Source organism: Agelaius tricolor, unplaced genomic scaffold (genome assembly GCF_023055355.1).
Source record: "Agelaius tricolor isolate 1412-34295 unplaced genomic scaffold, bAgeTri1.0.p SCAF_70, whole genome shotgun sequence".
Lineage (NCBI taxonomy): Eukaryota > Metazoa > Chordata > Aves > Passeriformes > Icteridae > Agelaius > Agelaius tricolor.
In genome coordinates, this window is record NW_027269330.1 from 670,843 (window position 1) to 687,814 (window position 16,972).

Sequence of the window (16,972 nt, forward strand, 5' to 3'; positions counted from 1 at the left end):
CGCCGGGCGCGCTCCCGCGGGACCGCGGCATGTCCCCGTGGGAAGGGACCCGCGGGGATCGGGAAATGTCCCCGTGGGAAAGGACCCACGGGACCAGGGAATGTCCCTGGGATGTCCCCAGGAATGTCCCCTTGGGAAAGGACACTCCAGGCTTATCCAGCCCCCCGCACAGGGCACTGCGCGCTCCCGCGGGCTCACGGAGAGTCCCGTGTGGGGACACGGGGACGCAGTTACCGGTGACAGCCCCCGCGCCGCCACCCGCCGTTGGCACTCGGACACGGCGAGCCAACCGCCGTGCTGCTGGCCAGAGGGCTGGTGGCACCTGGGGCTGGCACTGCAGTGGCAGCCCCTCGGTGACAAACCTGCCGCCGGTGCCCGAACCTCGGGGGTGGCACATTGGTGGCAGCCCCTCGGTGACAAACCTGCCGCCGGTGCCCTGACCTCGGGGGTGGCACATTGGTGGCGCCCCCTGGTGACAAACCTGCAGCCATCCCCGGTGACGGCGCCTCGGGGGTCGCCCCGTTGGTGGCACCCCCTTGGTGACAGCTCCGTCCCCGGTGCCAGCGCTCCGTGGCCATGCTACGCTGCCACGTGGTCGCCGTCAACATTCCCGGGGCCACCGGCTTCGGTCCCGGTGTCCTGCTGTCCGTCTGCTTCCGAGGTACGGCGGGGTTGGGAGCACTGCGGGGTGTGGGACACGCCATGGCATCGGGTGGCACTGGCCACGCAGCAAGGGCCACGCTCGCTGCCACATGTCCCCATCCTGAGGTGCCACCACCCCTCCTGTCCCACACAGGGGTCCCCAGGAGAACCCAGGTGGTGCCCGAGGAGCGCAGCCTCACCTGGAATGAGGTGAGGTGGCCCCAGTGTGACCCGTGGTGGCATAGGGACATGGGGTCACCCCCCTGAGCCGTGTCACCCCCCTCAGGAGCTGGTGTGGCCGCTGGACACGTGTCCCCTGAGTGCCACGGACACGCTGGGCCTGCGCCTGTGGCGTGGGGACTGCCTGCTGCCCCAGGGGTGAGTGCCAGCCCCGGGGGGACACCCTGCGGCCACCCCTCACCGCGGCCACCCTCACCGTGTCCCCCACTCCCACAGGGACCTGGGTGCCACCACGGTGTCACTGGGCGAGCTGGCGGCCAACCCCAGGCTGCCGATGGCCGTCAGGGACATCCCGCTGCTGGACCACCGGGACCGGCCCACGGGGGTGAGCCCAGCCCCACCGCACCCCACCGCACCCCGGGGTGGCACTGTCCCCGTGTCCCTGTCCCCTTGCAGTGCACCGTCACCCTCCGCTGCTACCACGACCCGCACGGCGTGGCCGGGGACGTCCCTGTCACCACCGAGCACGGCCAGGTGGCCCTGGAGCCGCCGGGGGTGGCACCCGCGGACAGGAAAGAGGATTTCCAGGTACGGCCCCCACGGGCACGGCGGCAGCCTGGGGGTGACGTCCCCTCATGGCCACAACGCCAGTGCCACCCCACAGGTCCGGGTGAGGGTCATCAAGGGCCGCCAGCTGCGGGGCAACGCCATCAAACCCGTGGTGAGGGTGCAGATCGGGAAGCAGAACTTCCGCAGCCGCAGCCAGAGCGGGAACAACCCCTACTTCAACGAGGTGACGCCGCGGAGGGGACACGGGCACCGCCACTGTCCCTCGGCCCGCCCTCACTGTCCCTTCTCTGGGCTCTAGGTGTTTTGCCAGGATTTCCACGTGACGCCGGAGCAGCTGGTGGCACAGCCCATCCAGATCCAGGTGGGACGGAGAGGTGGCACTGGGGGGACAGGGACACAGGGACACAGGGGCAGGGACACAAGGACACAGGGACAGCCGTGTCCCCTTCCCTGTCCCAGGTGCTCCGTTCACCAAACATCTGCACCAAACCCGTCATCGGCATCTTCGAGGTGAGGAGTGGGGGATTGGGGTTGGGAATGGGGATTGGGAATGGGGGATTGGAATGGGGGATTGGAATGGGGGATTTGGAATGGGGGTTTGGGAATGGGGGATTGGGGTTTGGGAATGGGGATTGGAATTGGGGATTGGGGTTTGGGAATGGAGTTTGGAATTGGGGATTTGGGCATGGGGCACTGGGAATGGGCTGTCAGAGCACTCTCACCCCCTTTGCCATTCCCACAGCTCGATGTTGGCACCATCTACTCTGCCCCAGGTAACAACAGGGTTGGGGTGGCACGGGGTGGGTGGCACTAGGTGACACACTTTGGGGTGACACACTTTGGGGTGACACACTTTGGGGTGACACACTTTGGGGTGACACATTTCGGGAGGTGTTTCTGGCAGGCCCCGGCCAGGGCTGAAACCTCATTTTGGGGGAGCACCGCGCGTTTTGGGGAGGTTTCGGGCGTGGCTCCGGTGCCACCGAGGAGGTGACGGCGGTGTCCCCGGCGGGCAGGGCGCAGCCTGAGCGGGAAGTGGCTGAGCCTGCAGCACCCGCGGCACCGCGACGGCCGCTCGCAGGGCTTCCTGCAGGTCAGCCTGGTGGTGCGCCGCGCCGGGGAGCGTGCCCAGGTGAGCGCCCCGCCCTCCCCGGCACCCCCAAATCCCTCCTGGAGGTCCCCAGGCTGTCACCTGCCCCCCTTCCCACCCCCAGGAGCAGAAGGTGCTGCCGGGGGATGAGGATGTGGAGGCCAACCTGCTGCGGCCACCGCCCTGCGCCACCACGCTGCAGATCCGCGTGTTCCGCGCCGAGGACCTGCCGCGGGGTGGGGACACCGGGCTGTGGCGTGGGGACACCGGGGTGTGGGGTGGGGACATCGGAGTGTGGGGTGGGGACACCGGGAATTGGGGTGGGACACTGAACATTGGGGTGGGGACACTGAACATTGGGGTGGGGACACCGGGAATAGGGATGGAGACATCAGGGTTTGGAGTGGGAGCAGATTTGGGGATTCCCCCGCTCACCACAGGGTGGGGACAGCGGGGATTTGGGGTAAAGAGTGGATTTGGGGACCCCCTGCTTGCCACAGGGTGGGGACACCGGGGATTTGGGGTGGGGGTGGGTTTAGGGACCCCCCCTTCTCATCACAAGGTGGACATGGGGGAATTTGGGGCGAAGGGTGGATTTAGGGACCCCCCTGCTCCACACTGAGTGGTAACTCTGGGAATTTGGGGCGAAGGGTGGATTTGGGGACTCCCTGCTTGCCACAGGGTGGGAACCGGGGGGGATTTGGGGTGGGGATGGATTTGGGGACCCCCCAAAATCTCGCTGCTCACCATCCCTGTGCAGCGGAGCCAGCGCGGCCGTGCCTGGGCGGCTCCGCGGGCGCGCTGAAGGTGTCGGTGCGGGTCGGCTTTGCGGGCAGGACGGTGAGCGCCGGGCGGGGGATTTGGGGCGCCCGGGGGCCCTGGGGGTGCCCGGGGGCCCTGGGGGTGCCCGATCCTCCCGGGGGCTTACGGCTGTCCCCGCCGCAGCTCTGCACCCGCGCGGTGCCCGCCGATGCCAGCGCCGAGTGGAACGAGGCTTTGTTCTTCCCGCTGCGGGTGAGGAGCGGCCCCGGCCCCAAACAGGGGCACCCCAAAAAGGGGGACACCCCCATTTCCACAGCCACACTCGGCGCTGTTCTGTCCCCGCAGCTGCCCCCCATCTGTGACGAGATCCTGCTGGAAATCCTGCGTGGGTGAGAGGGGGACACCCCTCGGGTTTGGGGGACACCCCCAGGTTTGGGGACATCCCCTGGGTTTGGGGGACACCCCTCAGGTTTGGGGGGACATCCCCGGGATCGGGGGACTCCCCGCGGGTTTGGGGGGACATCCCCCGATTAGGGGACACTCCTCGGGTTTGGGGACCCCCCCCGCGTTCGGGGGACCCCTGACCGTGTCCCCCCAGGTCGTGCCGGAGCAAAGCCGTGGGCAGAGCCACCCTGAGGCTGTCCCAAATCTCCCGGGGTGCCGACGAGCTCGAGGGTGAGCGGGGCTGTCCCATTTTGGGGTCCCCATTAGGCAGAGCGCACCCTGAACCCCCTTTTCTCTGCCCCCAGAGGGGACCCCCGGGTTCTTCCCCTCCTTCGGGCCCAGCTTCCTGCCCTTCTATGGCCCCCGGGCAGACGCTGCCAGGGTACGGAGCAGGGTTTGGGGGAAATGGGGTTTTTGGGGCATCTGGGGGGAAAATCAGGAGTTATTGGGGCAAAGGAAGGATTTCTGAGGGCCATGGGATGTTTGGGGTGGGAATGGGGCAGTGCAGGAGGAAACGGGGGGTTTGGAAGGGGAATGGGCTTGTCAGTGAGGGTTTGGGGAATGGGAAAGGGAATTTGGGATGTTTTCAAGGCCAGTGGGACTTTGGGGGTGAAATAAGATGGGGGAAACAGAGATTTGGGTGTAAATGGGGTGGGGGAACAGAGAATGGAGTGAAAATGGGATGGGAAACGGAGAACAGGGCATTTGAGGGTAAACAGGAATTTTGGGGGCAGGACTTTAGGAGACACTGGGACATTTAGGGTGAAAATAGGATGGGGGTAACAGAGAATGGAGTGAAAATGGGATGGGGGAATGGAGAATGGGGCGAAAATGCGATGGGGGTAACAGAGAATGGGGCACTTAAGGGAAAACAGGAATTGTTGGGGCAAGACTTTAGGGGACAATGGGACATTTGGGGTGGCCGCGGGACCACCCCACAGCCCGGGCTGGTTTCCCAGCACTCGGGGCCGGTTTTCCGGGGCCGGCTGCTGCTGGAGCTCTGCACGCACATGGGGACCCCGCCCGGGCGCCAGCGCGACGCCGTGGCCCCCGTGGACGCCGAGCGGGCGCAGGTGGGGACACGGGGACACCTCGGGGCTGCTGCCACCCGCGCCCCGCAGCGCCGGCTGAGCGCCCTTGGCTTTCTCCTCGCCGCAGAGCCGCCTGCCCCGCTGCCCGCTGGGGCTCTGCGGCGTTTTCTACTCGGCCACCGCCGTGCCCGGCGGCCCCGGGGCGCTGAGCCTGGAGCTGGGCATGGGCAGCGCCGCGGCCGCCACCGCGCCCGCCCTGCCCGCCTTCGACGGTGAGCGGGGACAGCCCGGGGGGCGCCGGTGCCGCTGTCGCCTCCCCGCGGGTGGTGGCACTTGGGAAGGGGGCGGTGGGACAGCGCGGGGGTGATTAGTTGCCGGGATTGGTTAATTGGTGTAATTATTGGAGGGTTTGAGCCGCATGTGTGGGAGGTTTGGGGTTATTTAGGGCTGATTTGGGGTGGTTTTGGGGGGATTTTAGGGTGTTTGGGGATGTTTTGGGGGATTTTGGGTTGTTTGGGGTTGATTCTGGGTTACTTTGGGGTGTTTTGGGACACTGCCAGGACGTCCTGGGCTGAGGTGATTTTAGGGTGTTTTGGGATGTTTTTTGTGTGATTCTGGGGTATTTTGGGGTGCTGCGAGGACACCCTGGGCTGAGGTAATTTTGGGGTGTTTTGGGGTGTTGAGGACATGGATTAGGTGGCGCTGGGAGATGTCACCTACGGATTAGGGGACACTTTGGGAATCTCAGATGATCCCATGACACCTCCCAGGAAGCCACCGCCGCCCCTCAGCAGCGTGGCCAGGTCTGTCCTGACCCCGGTTTTCCCGATTTTCCCAATTTTCCCGGGTTTAGGGAACCTCTACCACTACCTGCCGTGGTTTGGGGACAAACCCGTGGCCGCTGTCACCTCGCAGTGGGAGGACGCTGGGCACCGCTGGGACAGCCTGAACCTCCTGCGAGCGCTGTGCCACCACCTGGTGAGACCCCAAATCCGGGTGGGACTGACCCCAAATCCGGGTGGGGATGACCCCAAATCTGGGTAGGACTGACCCCAAATCTGTGTGGGACTGATCCCAAATCCAGCTGGGGATGATCCCAAATCTGGATGGGAATGATCCCAAATCCAGGCAGGATTGACCCCAAATCTGGGTAGGACTGATCCCAAATCCAGCTGGAGATGACCCCAAATCTGGGTGGGATCAATCCCAAACCTGAGTGGGAATGGTTTGGGGTGGGATTGACCCCAAATCCAGCTGGGATGGAGTGGGATCGATCCCAAACCTGAATGGGAAAGGTTTGGGGTGGGATTGACCCCAAATCCATTTGGGGACAGTTTAGGCTGTGACTGATCCCAAATCCAAGTGGGAACAGTTTGGGGTGGGATCAATCCCAAACCCATGTGGGAACGGTTTGGGGTGGGATTGACCCCAAATCCCTTTGGGGACATTTTGGGGCCATTCCCAGGAGAGGAACCTGGCCAAGCTGCAGGGACACCGCGAGGACACCACCAGGGACATCAGGACGAAGCTGCTGCGGGAGCTGGAGCAGGACTGCGAGTGAGAGATCCCAAATGCCAGTGCTGGGGTTTGGGGCTGGGGGATCCCGAATCTGGGGTGAAATGGGGCTGGCAGTGGGGTTTGGGGGGGATTTGGGACAATCTGGGACACTTTGGGGGACAGTGGAACATTCTGGGGGGCAGTTCGGGGTGGAAATGGGATGGGGGGACTGAGGTGTTTGGGGTGGAAATGGGGTTTTTGGTGGGAGGATGGAGCGTTTGGGGGAAAACCAAGGAATTGCTGGGACAAAGAATTTTGGGGGTGAAACTGGGGATTTGGGGGTGATCCTTTAGGTGTTGGGGTGTTTTGGGATGATTTTGGGATGTTTTGGGGTGCTTTTTGGGCTGGTTTGGGCCGCCCTGGACGGGGATGTTTTTGGGGTGATTTTGGGTTGATTTTGGGGGTAATTTTGGGGTGATTTTGGGATGTTTTGGGTGCTGCAGGGCCACCCTGGGCTGGGGTGGTTTTGGGGTGATTCTGGGATGTTTTTGGGGTGATTTTGGGCTGTTCTGGGCCCTGCAGGGCCGCCCTGCAGTACCTGGAGGCACAGCCCGCTCTGACTGCCCTGGACCAGCAGCTCCGGAGCTGCCGGCGCCGCCTCCTGCAGCGGCTGCAGCGCGAGGCCAGGGCCGAGGCCCGGCACGGGGACACCCTGGGGACGATGGCCCAGGGGTGGCTGCGGCGCGCGGCTGCGCTGGCCGTGGAGGTGACACTGAAAACCCCAAAGGGGGACAAACCCCAGCCCCACCGTGCTGAGGCTGGGTGTGCCCAGGGTCCCTCTGGGGCGGTTCCTGTCCCCGTTCCGGTGCCGCTCTCACCCCTGTCCCCATGTCCCCACAGCCCCAGGCCGGTGTCCCCGACGTGCAGCTGTGGCTGCTGCAGGGCCAGCTCCGGGTGGCCTCGGCCCGTGTCCCCGCCACCGATGTTCTGCACTCCCCGCACGGCCCCGGTGCCTGCGGCCGCCTCTGCGGGAGGATCCTCACCCTGTTCCTGGTGGGGGCTCCCGCTGCTGTCCCCTGCTGTCCCTCCGTGTCCCCTGGTGTCCCCTGCTGTCCCTCCGTGTCCCCTCTGTCCCTCTCCACATCCCCTCTCTATTCCCACCTCATCTCCTCCAAGTCCCTGCTCTGTGTTCCCCCCATGTCCCCACTCTGCACATCCCCACGTGTCCCCGCCCCTTGGTGACACTCTGCCACTCTCTGTGTCACTCAGGGCTGCGGGGACAGCCAGGCCCAGGTGCGGGTGTGGCTGTGGCTGGGGCGAGTGGCCGAGAGCGGCAACCTGGCCCGGCTGCTCGGGGGGAGCCTGAGCTTCTACAGCGAGATGGTGGGGACAGCGTGGGGACAGGGGAGGGGACAGGGGAGGGGACAGCACGGGGGCAGCGTGGGGACAGCACGGGGAGAGTACAGGGGACAGCATGGGGACAGTGGGGACAGGGGTGGGGACAGTATGGGGACAGCATGGGGGACAGCACAGGGAGAATACAGGGGACAGCGTGGGGACAGGGGAGGGGACAGCACGGGGAGAGTACAGGGGACGGCATGGGGACAGTGGGGATAGGGGTGGGGACAGTATGGGGACAGCACAGGGAGAATACAGGGGACAGCGTGGGGACAGGGGAGGGGGCAGCACGGGGATAGCAGAGACAGAACGGGAGGGGACAGCACTGGGAAGGGACAGTGGAGAGGGGACACCTGGGAGGGGCCAGCACCTGGGAGGGGACACCTGGGAGGGGCCAGCCCCCCACAGTGTCCCCAAGGCCCGGCACGGTGTCCCCGCAGTTCGAGAACCAGACGCGGCTCTTGGGGAAATGGGGGCCCCGGCGGCTCCTGGGGCCCCCCGCGTTCTCTGACAGCTCCGGCCGGGCCCTGCCCCCCCTGGAGGAGCTGCAGCCCCCCAAGGGCTGGCGCTGGGACGGGCCCTGGAGCGCGGAGCGGCCGCGGCAGCGGTGAGCACAGGGCACAGCCACCCCTGTCCCTGCGGGGAGCACGGGGACCCAGCCGTGTCCCCCGCTGTCCCCAGGGTGCAGGGAGCACGGTGACACCAGCCCTGTCCCCCGCTGTCCCCAGGGTGCTGGCACGGGCAGAGGGCGCAGGGACCGCAGTGCTGGAGGAGCTCTACGAGAACCAGAGCCGAGACCCCAGCGGGGGCTGGGCCAGCACGGCCAGCACGGACGCCGTGAGTGGGGGACAATGTGGGGACAATGTGGGGACAGGGTGGGTGACACCGGAGTGTCACTGCTCAGCGCCCGCCTGGCTTTGCAGAAGGGAGTGGCGGTGCCACCAAAGGAAGAGGTGGCGTGTCCCCAGGGCTGGCACGTCACCAGTGACTGGCAGGTGGACACGGAGGGGGCCGAGGATGAGGACGGTGAGTGGGGGGTCCCAGTGGGCACAGCAGGGTGGGGACAACAGGGATGGGGTGACAGGATGGGAGTGACAGGGATGGGGGTGACAGGGATGGGGGTGACAGGGATAGAGGTGACAGGATGGGGGTGACAGGGATGGGGGTGGCAGGGACACGGTGGCAGGGAAGGAGCTGAGCCCTGTGTGCAGGTTGGCAGTACGGGCTGGGCACGGAGGATGGCAGCCCCCCGGCAGCGTGGCACAGCAAGGGACAGCAGTGCCACACCCTGCGGCGCCGGCGCTGGCTCCGGGTCCGCCACAGGGACAGCGACAGCTGGACACAGGAGCAGGACACGGACACCTGCGGCACCCTGGTGACACACACGGGGACAGGGACGGGACGGTGGGGAGGGAGGTGACAAAGAGAGGTGACAAGGATGGGGTGTGATGGGGATGAGGGTGACAGACAGGACTGTTGTCCTCGTGTCACCCTGTCCCCTCCAGGACCCCGAGGAGCTGTGGGAGGACGAGGCCTGGCAGCCCGAGTGCTTCTGGGGCTGCGCCTTCCAGCCCAAGGTCCCGGCCGGCCCCCGGTGCCGCCGGCGGCGCTGGCAGCGCAGCCTCGTGCCCGCCGAGCCCGCGGCCGTGGCGCCGCTCTTCCTGCTCCAGGGAGCCCCGGTAGGAACGGGAGGGACCCGGGGAAACGGGAGGTGTGGAGAGGGAGGGGAGATGGAAGGGAGGGATGGAGCCCCGTGGAGCGGGGCCATGGTGGGACAGAGGGACAGCAGGGTCCCCCCAGCCCAGCCCTGTCCCCTCCTCACAGGACACCAACGAGCCGGCCCAGGACAGTCCAGAGGTGGCCCTGCAGCAGCCACCCCCCTTCATCCTCTGCAGCTTCCAACGTGAGCCCGGGGGCCGGGAGGGACCGGGAGGGACCGGGGAGGGGTCAGGAGGTGTCGGGAGTGACCGGGGAGGGGTCAGGAGGTGTCGGGAGTGACCGGGGAGGGGTCAGGAGGGGTCGGGAAGGGCCGGGGGCTCGCAGCCCCCCCTGACCCCCGGCTGTCCCCAGGCCCCGGCCGCTTCCAGCTCCGCTGTTACATCTTCCAGGCGCTGGATCTGGCGCCCGGCAGCGCCAGGACCTCCATAGGTGGGATCCCCGCCCGCCCCTGGACGCCGCCCCGCCGGCAGCCCCGGCGCTGACGGTGTCGCTGTCCCCAGATGCCACCGCGCACGTGTCGTTCCTGTCCCTGAGCCAGCGCACGGGGACGGTGCAGGGAGCGCTGGACCCGCGATGGGAGCAGACGCTGCTGTTCCCCCGGGTGCCGCTGTTCGGGGACCCCCGAGGCGTCAGGAGGGACCCCCCGGCCGTGGTGGTGGAGGTGTGGGACCAGCGGGGACAGGTACGGGACACACTGGGCACGGGGGAGGGCAGGAGGGACGGGAGCAAAGGAGGGGATGAGGAATGGGGGATCGGGGATAAGGATGAGGGAGGGAGGGAGGGAGGGAGCAGAGGGATGGATGGATGGATGGATGGATGGATGGATGGATGGATGGATGGAGGGCTGGCAGGAGGGATGGAGGGACAGGGGCTCAGGGATGGAAGGATGGAGGTGTCAGGGATGGAAGGACAGGGATCAGGGGTGGAAGGCTGGGGCTGTCAGGGATGGAAGGCTGGGGCTGTCAGGGATGGAAGGCTGGGGCTGTCAGGGACGCAGGGGCAGGGACACCCCCGGCTGGGCCAGCCCCTGCTCAGGCTCTCCTCGCAGGGCCCCGCGGTGCTCCTGGGCCGCTGCGTGTGCTCCCCGCGGGTCTGGTTGGACGCGGCGCTCCGGGAGCCGCCCCGGCTCCAGCCCCACCCGCTGCGGGGCCCGCGGGGCCCGGCCGGGGAGCTGCTGGCGGCCTTCGAGCTCCTGCAGGAGCCCGAGGTGAGGCGGTGACAGGGGTGACGCGGGGGTGTCGCAGAGGGAGGGCACCCAGGGCCGGGGTGGCATTGTCACGGTGTCCCCCCCTCACGGCAGGACGGGTCCCCGGCCCCGCTCAGCCCCCCGCCCCTGAGCAAGGACGGGTTCGGCATCCCCCCGGAGCTGCGGCCGCGCCTGCACACGGTGGCGCTGGAGGTGGGAGCCACCTGCGGGGAGGGGACAGCGCGGGGACAAGCGTGGGGCGGGAATGGGATGGGGACGGGGCTGGGATGGGGACGGGGATGGGGACAGGGATGGGGACAGGGATAAAGGTGGGAGGGGGATGAGACTGGAGATGCAACCTGGGCGTGGCAGAGGCTGCGGGCAGAGCTGAAGCTCATGGGGACAGGGACCGGGGATGGAGAGAGGCCAGGGACAAGAACAGGAGCGAAGATGAGCGCGGGCACACAGGGGAGAAGGCAAAGCCAGCGCAGGGGAGGGGACAGGGGCACGGATGGGGACAGGAGAGGGGACAGCGACACGGATGGGGACAGCACCCCGGTGACAGGGGCCGCGTGTCCCGCCAGGTGCTGGCCTGGGGGCTGCGGGGGCTGCGCGGGGCCGTGCGGGAGCCGCGGCTGGAGCTGCAGTGGGGGGAGCAGAGCCTGTGGACGCCCCCGATCCAGGACACGGCCACCAACCCCAACTTCCCCAGCAACGCCTTCCTGCTCACCCTGGTGAGGGCGGGACGGGGGCGGGAGCGGGAGCGGGCCCGGGTGTGGCCGCGGTGACCGGGCTGTCCCCGGGCTGTCCCCGCAGGCGCTGCCCGAGGAGGAGCGGTTCGTGCCGCCCATCCGCCTGCGGCTCTGGCACCGCGCGGGCCCCGAGCGGCGGCTGCTGCTGGGCCAGGCCAGCGTCAGGGAGCTGGGCCGGTACCGCTGCCCCCCGCCCCGCCAGGAGCCCGGCAGTGGCTCTGAAACGCTTGTGTCAATGCCAGGTACTGCCCGTGCCATCCCTGCCTGTCCCTGGTGCCTCCTGTCCCATCCCTGCCTCACCCTTTGTATCCCCTGCCCCATCCCAGCTGTCCCCAGCCCCGTGTCCCAGCTGTCCCCTCCCTCACCCCCCCTGTCCCTCTGTCCCTCAGACGAGCTCCTCTCCGTGCCCGCCTCCTCCAGCCCCTGCAGACGTTGGTGTTCCCTGTTCCTGGCCGTATCCCCAGCCAGGATGGCTCAGGTGAGTCCCCCTGGTCGCCTGGCACCAGCCCTGGCACTGCTGGATGCTGGCACTGCCCAGCCCCGTGCCTCAGTTTCCCCAAGAGCCCTTTGCTCCCTGCAGGACCTGCTGGGCTACCTCAGGAACAAGCGGGCTGAGGACCAGGTGGGCACAGGAACGGGGACAGGTGGCACAGGAGACGCCACCAGGGCCACCTGTGCCCACCTGCTCCTGCTCCCCACCAGGATGAGGAAGATGAAGAAGACGAGGATGAGGAAGAGGACGATGAGGAGGAGGAGGAGGAGGAGAGGGACTGGTGGAGCAAATTCTACGCGTCCATGGAGGACAAGGACCCCAAATCCCCCAACGGGGACAGACTGAAGGTGAGCCAGAGCCTGGGACCTGCCCTGGGATGGGGACAGGGACAGCTGGGGACAGGGACAGGATGGGGACAGGGAGGATGAGGGGAGTGGGTGAGGACAGGGAGGGGGATGAAGCTGAGGAGGACAAGGATGATGAAGCTGGGGAGGGGAGAAGGATGAGGATGAGGAGGGAATGGGGACAAGGATGAGGATGAGGAGGGAATGGGGACAAGGATGAAGAAGGGCCCGGGGCTGTCCCGAGCCTGGCCCTGCCCCGCAGATCTACGGCTGCGAGCTGGAGGCGGTGCCCGAGTTCCAGGGGCTGCAGGATTTCTGCCAGACGCTGCCCCTGTGCAAACCCGGCCGTGCCCCCGAGCCCGCGGGCAGCTTCAAGGTGGGTGAACCCCCCGTACCCCCGTGGGACCCGCGGCGGCGGGGCGGGACCCCCGAGGGCACCGGGGGCTCTCTCAGGGGCTGTTCCGCATCTACCCCGTGCCCGAGGCCGCCGGAGCCGCCCCCGGCCCGCGCTGCTTCCAGCGGCTGCCGCCGCCCCAGCCGCAGCCGTGCCTGGTGCGCGTCTACATCGTGCGAGCCTTCGAGCTGTCCCCCCGCGATGTCACCGGGCTGGTGAGCACGGCGGGGACCCCGGGGCGGGCGGGGCGGGGCGTGCCCGGTGTCACCGCCGTGTCCCCTCCGTGCCCCACCCAGAGCGATCCCTACGTGCGGGTGGCGCTGGGCAAGAGGACGCTGGGACAGCGGGACCAGTACGTGCCCAACACCCTGGAGCCCGTCTTCGGCAGGTGCGGCCGGTGGCCCTGGTGGCGCTGTCACCTCCAGGGGGCACTGGGGGCGACATTCCCAGCGCTGTTGTGCCACCAGATCCCATTCCCTGTGTCCCCACCTGTCCCATTCCCTGTGTCCCCTCCTGTCCCACTCCCTGCCCTGCCATGTCCCATGTCCCCAGCTCCCCTGTCCCCGCGGGTCCCTGTCCCCGTGCCACCCCCGGGCTGATGACACCGCTGCCCCCAGGATGTTCGAGCTGACGGCCACCATCCCCCTGGAGAAGGACCTGCGGGTGACAATCATGGACCACGACAAGGTGCCACCAGACCAGGAGATCGGCAGCACCACCATCGACCTGGAGGACCGGCTGCTGTCCCACCACCGTGCCCACTGCGGGCTGCCCACCCTGTACCACACGTGAGAGGGGACACAGGGACACGGGGAGGGGACACAGGGAGGGGACACAGAGGGCTGGGAGGGGGACAGGAGGGAACATGATGGGCACACGGGGGCACAGGAGGATGGCAGGGAGGGGGCACGGAGGGATTTGGGACACGAGGAGGGGCAGGATGGGGGGCACAGGAGGGTTTGGGGGGCACAGGAGGGTTTGGGGGGCACAGGGGGATGGCGCGGAGCGGGCACAGAGGGCCAGGGCGGGCACAGGGGTGACTCCCAGCAGAGCAGAGGTGCCACTGCCGTGTCCCCAGCGCGGGCCCCGCCTGCTGGCGGGATCAGCTGTGCCCCAGCCGGGCCCTGGAGCTCCTGGCGGCCGCGCGGGGGCTGCGCGGGCCCCGCTTCAGCCGCGGGGGCACCGCCCTGAGCCTGGGCGGGCAGCGCTTCCAGCTGAGCCACTTCGGTGAGGGCAGGGATGGGGGCTGGGGAGGGGCTGGGGGGGTTTGGGGGGGATCTGATGGGGGTTTGGGCGTTCTGGGGGGTTTGGAAGGTTTTGGGGAAAGTCTGGTGGGGGTTTGGGAGGTTCTGGGGAGGGTTTGGGGTGGTTTCCAGGGATCTTGGGGGGGTTTGGGGGATCTGAGTGGGTCTGGGGTAATTTGGGGGTGTTGGGGGGATCTGGGCGAGTCTGGAGGGGTCTGGGGGAGGATTTGGGGGATCTGGGGTGGGTCTGGGGTAGGTCGGGGCTGTTGGGGGGTCCGTGGGGTGGCTGTCGGGCGGGTGACAGTGGCTCGGTGTCACAGAGCGGGGCCACCCCCCGCCCCGCCACGCCGGGGCCCCCCGGGAGCGCCTGGCCCTGCACGTGCTGAACCTGTGCGGGCTCGTCCCGGAGCACCTGGAGACCCGCGGGCTGCAGAGCCGCGCCCGGCCCGGCCTGGAGCAGGTGACAGCGACACCGTGGGGACAGCGACACCGGGCTGGGGGTGACAGTGACACCTGGCGGGTAGGGGTGGTGGTGACACCGGGGTGACAGAGAACGTGGGGATGGGGACATTGTGGTGACAGGGACACTGGGGTGGCAGGGACACTGGGATGACAGGGACACTGGAGGTGGGGACACCGTGGGGACAGGGACACTGGGATGGGGACATTGTGGTGACGGGGACACTGGGGTGGGTGCCAGGGACCCCAGGAGTGGGTGAATGGGCAGGGGGGTGACAAGGGCAGGTGCTGGGGGAACAAAGGGACCCCGTGGTGATGAGGAGCCTGGGACAGTGGGGACGCTTGGGGACACTTGGGCCGGTGCCAGCCCATCCCGGTGTCCCCAGGGCAAGGTGCAGATGTGGGTGGACATTTTCCCCACCAGCCTTGGCCCCCCCGGGCCCCCCGTGAACATCGACCCCCGCAAGGCCGAGGGGTGAGTGGGGGACAGGAGAGCCCCGTGGGGACAGGGCCAGCCCGGGGGGAAGGTGACGAAGGTGACAGACCCGTCCCTGTCCCCCCCCGAGGTACGAGCTGCGCTGCGTGGTGTGGAACGTGCGGGACACGGAGCCCGGGGACGTCAACCTGCTGGGCCAGCGCATGAGTGACATCTACGTGTCCGGGTGTGTCCCCATCGTGTCCCCTGCCACCCCCCAGCTTCTGTCCTGCTCAGCCCAGAGCCCCTGGCAGCTCCTTTGTCACCGCAGGGTCCTCATCCCCAGGGTCCCTGTCACGCCAGGGTGTCCCCATCCATGTGGGCACAGTGGTGACAGCGGTGTCCCCTGTGGGGTGACACAAAAGTGACAGTGGTGTCACATGGGTGACACAAAAGTGACAGCGGTGTCCCTGCAGGTGGCTGGATGGGCAGGGATGGGTACAGGGGTGACAGCAGTGTCCCCTGGGCAGTGATACCGAGGTGACAGCAGTGTCCCCTGGGCGGTGACACACGGGTGACATTGCTGTCCCCGCAGGTGGCTGGACGGGCTCCCCGAGCAGCGGCAGCACACCGACATCCACTATCGCTCCCTGGACGGCCGTGGCGCCTTCAACTGGCGCTTTGTGTTCCCCTTCGAGTTCCTGGCGGCTGAGAAGCTCTGCGCCATCCGCCGCAAGGTCAGAGACAGGGGACAGCGAGGGGACACAGCCCGGGGACACGGCCTGGGGACATGTGGGACCTTGCCGTGTCCCCGGGCAGGAGCACGTGTGGAGTTTGGACGAGACCCTGCTGAAGGTGCCGCCCAAGCTCATCCTGCAGGTGTGGGACAATGACAAGTTCAAGGCGGACGATCTGCTGGGTGAGAGCCCGTGTCACCACCGGGGGGACACCACAGGGGACAGGGAGCACCCATTGGTGATAAGGAGCTCCCGCCGGTGACGGAGCCATCCCCTGGCCTGTCCCGCAGGGATCCTGGAGCTGGAGCTGACGCGGCTGCCCCGCCCGGCCCGCAGCGCCCGCCTGTGCCGGGCCTCGCCGTCGGACCTGCCCTGGTTCTCGTGGCCCTGGCTCTCCCTGCCGCGGTTCATCCGGGCCCGGCTCTCCCGGGCCTGCCTCTCCCTGGCCCGGCTCTCCCGGGTCTGGCAGCCCCTGGCCCGGCTCTCCCGGCGCCTCTACCGGCGCTGGTTCCGCTCCCCGGCGCTGCAGCGCCCGTCCCTGAACCTGTTCCGCAGGAGGAGGGCGCGGGGCTGGTGGCCCTGCACCATGCACGAGGACGGCGGCCAGCGCCTCTCGGTAGGCTGGGGACAGGTTGGGGACATCCCCACGGGGCTGGGGGACAGCGGGGACAGATCCAACCGCCCCTCCCGGGCCCCGCAGGGGAAGCTGGAGCTGAGCCTGGAGCTGCTGTCGGCGCAGGAGGCCGAGGAGCGGCCGGTGGGGAAGGGCCGGGAGGAGCCCAACAAGCACCCGACCCTGCCCGAGCCCAGGTGAGCTGGGGACAGCAGGAGGGGACAGGGGCACGGGCGGTGGCTGAGCCCGGTGTCCCTGCAGGCGCCCCAAGTCCTCGTTCCTGTGGCTGCGCTCCCCACTGAAGCTCGTCCGCTACGGCGTCCACTGGCGCTACCTGCTGTGGCTCGGGCTGGGGCTGGCGGCGCTCCTGCTGCTCCTGCTGCTCCATTCCTTCTTCCCGGTCAGCACAGCCCCACGAACACCCCTCTGTCACCCCTGAACGCGCCCTGAGTCCCTGTGTCCCCCTGCAGAGCACCCTCAAGGTGAAGGTGGCTGACCCGCGCCTGCTCCTGCCGGCCCCCACCAAGGAGCTGCCGGCCACGAAGCATCCCCGGACACAGCGCTGAGGAGGAGCCGCCCGGGTCCCCGATTTCCTGGCTCTGAACCCCCTCCCGAGCTGCTCTGGATGTCCTCGGTGGATTCTCCAGCCAGGAGGGGATCGCCCCGTCCAGAACGCCGTGGGAGCTGAACATCCGCGTTCCCTCCTGAACAAAGCCCTGTCCGAGCAGCACCGGAGCATCGTCCCCGTCTCTGGCGGCTCGGGGGGGGTACGGACACCCTAAGCCCAGCCCCGATCCCAAATTCAGCCCCACCCCAGTCCCAGGTTCAGTTTCAGGTCCCAAACTCGGCCCCAATTCCTGCCCTAACCCCAACAGCGTCTTCAGCCCCGGTCTCCCGGGTGGGACGGGGAAATCCCAGGGAGTGCGGCTGGGAGGGAGGGAGGAGGGGGGGAGCGGCGCCGGCCCCTCTGCGCCCGGTCCCGGATCGCGGCGGGATGCGGAG

General features: G+C 67.9%; 1 protein-coding gene across 1 annotated transcript; it reads left to right on the forward strand.

Moving 5' to 3' along the window:
* Positions 1 to 576: 576 nt before the first annotated feature.
* On the forward strand, positions 577 to 16,536 carry FER1L5 (fer-1 like family member 5). The gene is made up of 51 exons (XM_071417609.1): positions 577 to 661; positions 797 to 852; positions 929 to 1,020; positions 1,099 to 1,207; positions 1,279 to 1,410; positions 1,487 to 1,615; positions 1,691 to 1,753; positions 1,852 to 1,902; positions 2,135 to 2,165; positions 2,409 to 2,524; positions 2,607 to 2,718; positions 3,243 to 3,633; positions 3,843 to 3,919; positions 3,994 to 4,070; positions 4,648 to 4,761; positions 4,847 to 4,991; positions 5,573 to 5,697; positions 6,185 to 6,276; positions 6,799 to 6,982; positions 7,117 to 7,269; positions 7,486 to 7,599; positions 8,055 to 8,221; positions 8,343 to 8,451; positions 8,538 to 8,640; positions 8,826 to 8,989; positions 9,120 to 9,293; positions 9,439 to 9,517; positions 9,685 to 9,762; positions 9,804 to 10,015; positions 10,382 to 10,540; positions 10,634 to 10,732; positions 11,104 to 11,253; positions 11,336 to 11,513; positions 11,661 to 11,749; positions 11,852 to 11,893; positions 11,974 to 12,111; positions 12,371 to 12,484; positions 12,592 to 12,717; positions 12,799 to 12,890; positions 13,120 to 13,290; positions 13,581 to 13,729; positions 14,067 to 14,206; positions 14,592 to 14,680; positions 14,772 to 14,867; positions 15,216 to 15,357; positions 15,440 to 15,539; positions 15,648 to 15,772; positions 15,887 to 15,973; positions 16,058 to 16,167; positions 16,232 to 16,370; positions 16,441 to 16,536. The coding sequence occupies exons 1-51, from the start codon at positions 577 to 579 to the stop codon at positions 16,534 to 16,536; spliced, it is 6,165 nt and encodes a 2,054-aa protein (XP_071273710.1).
* The last annotated feature ends 436 nt before the right edge of the window (positions 16,537 to 16,972 follow it).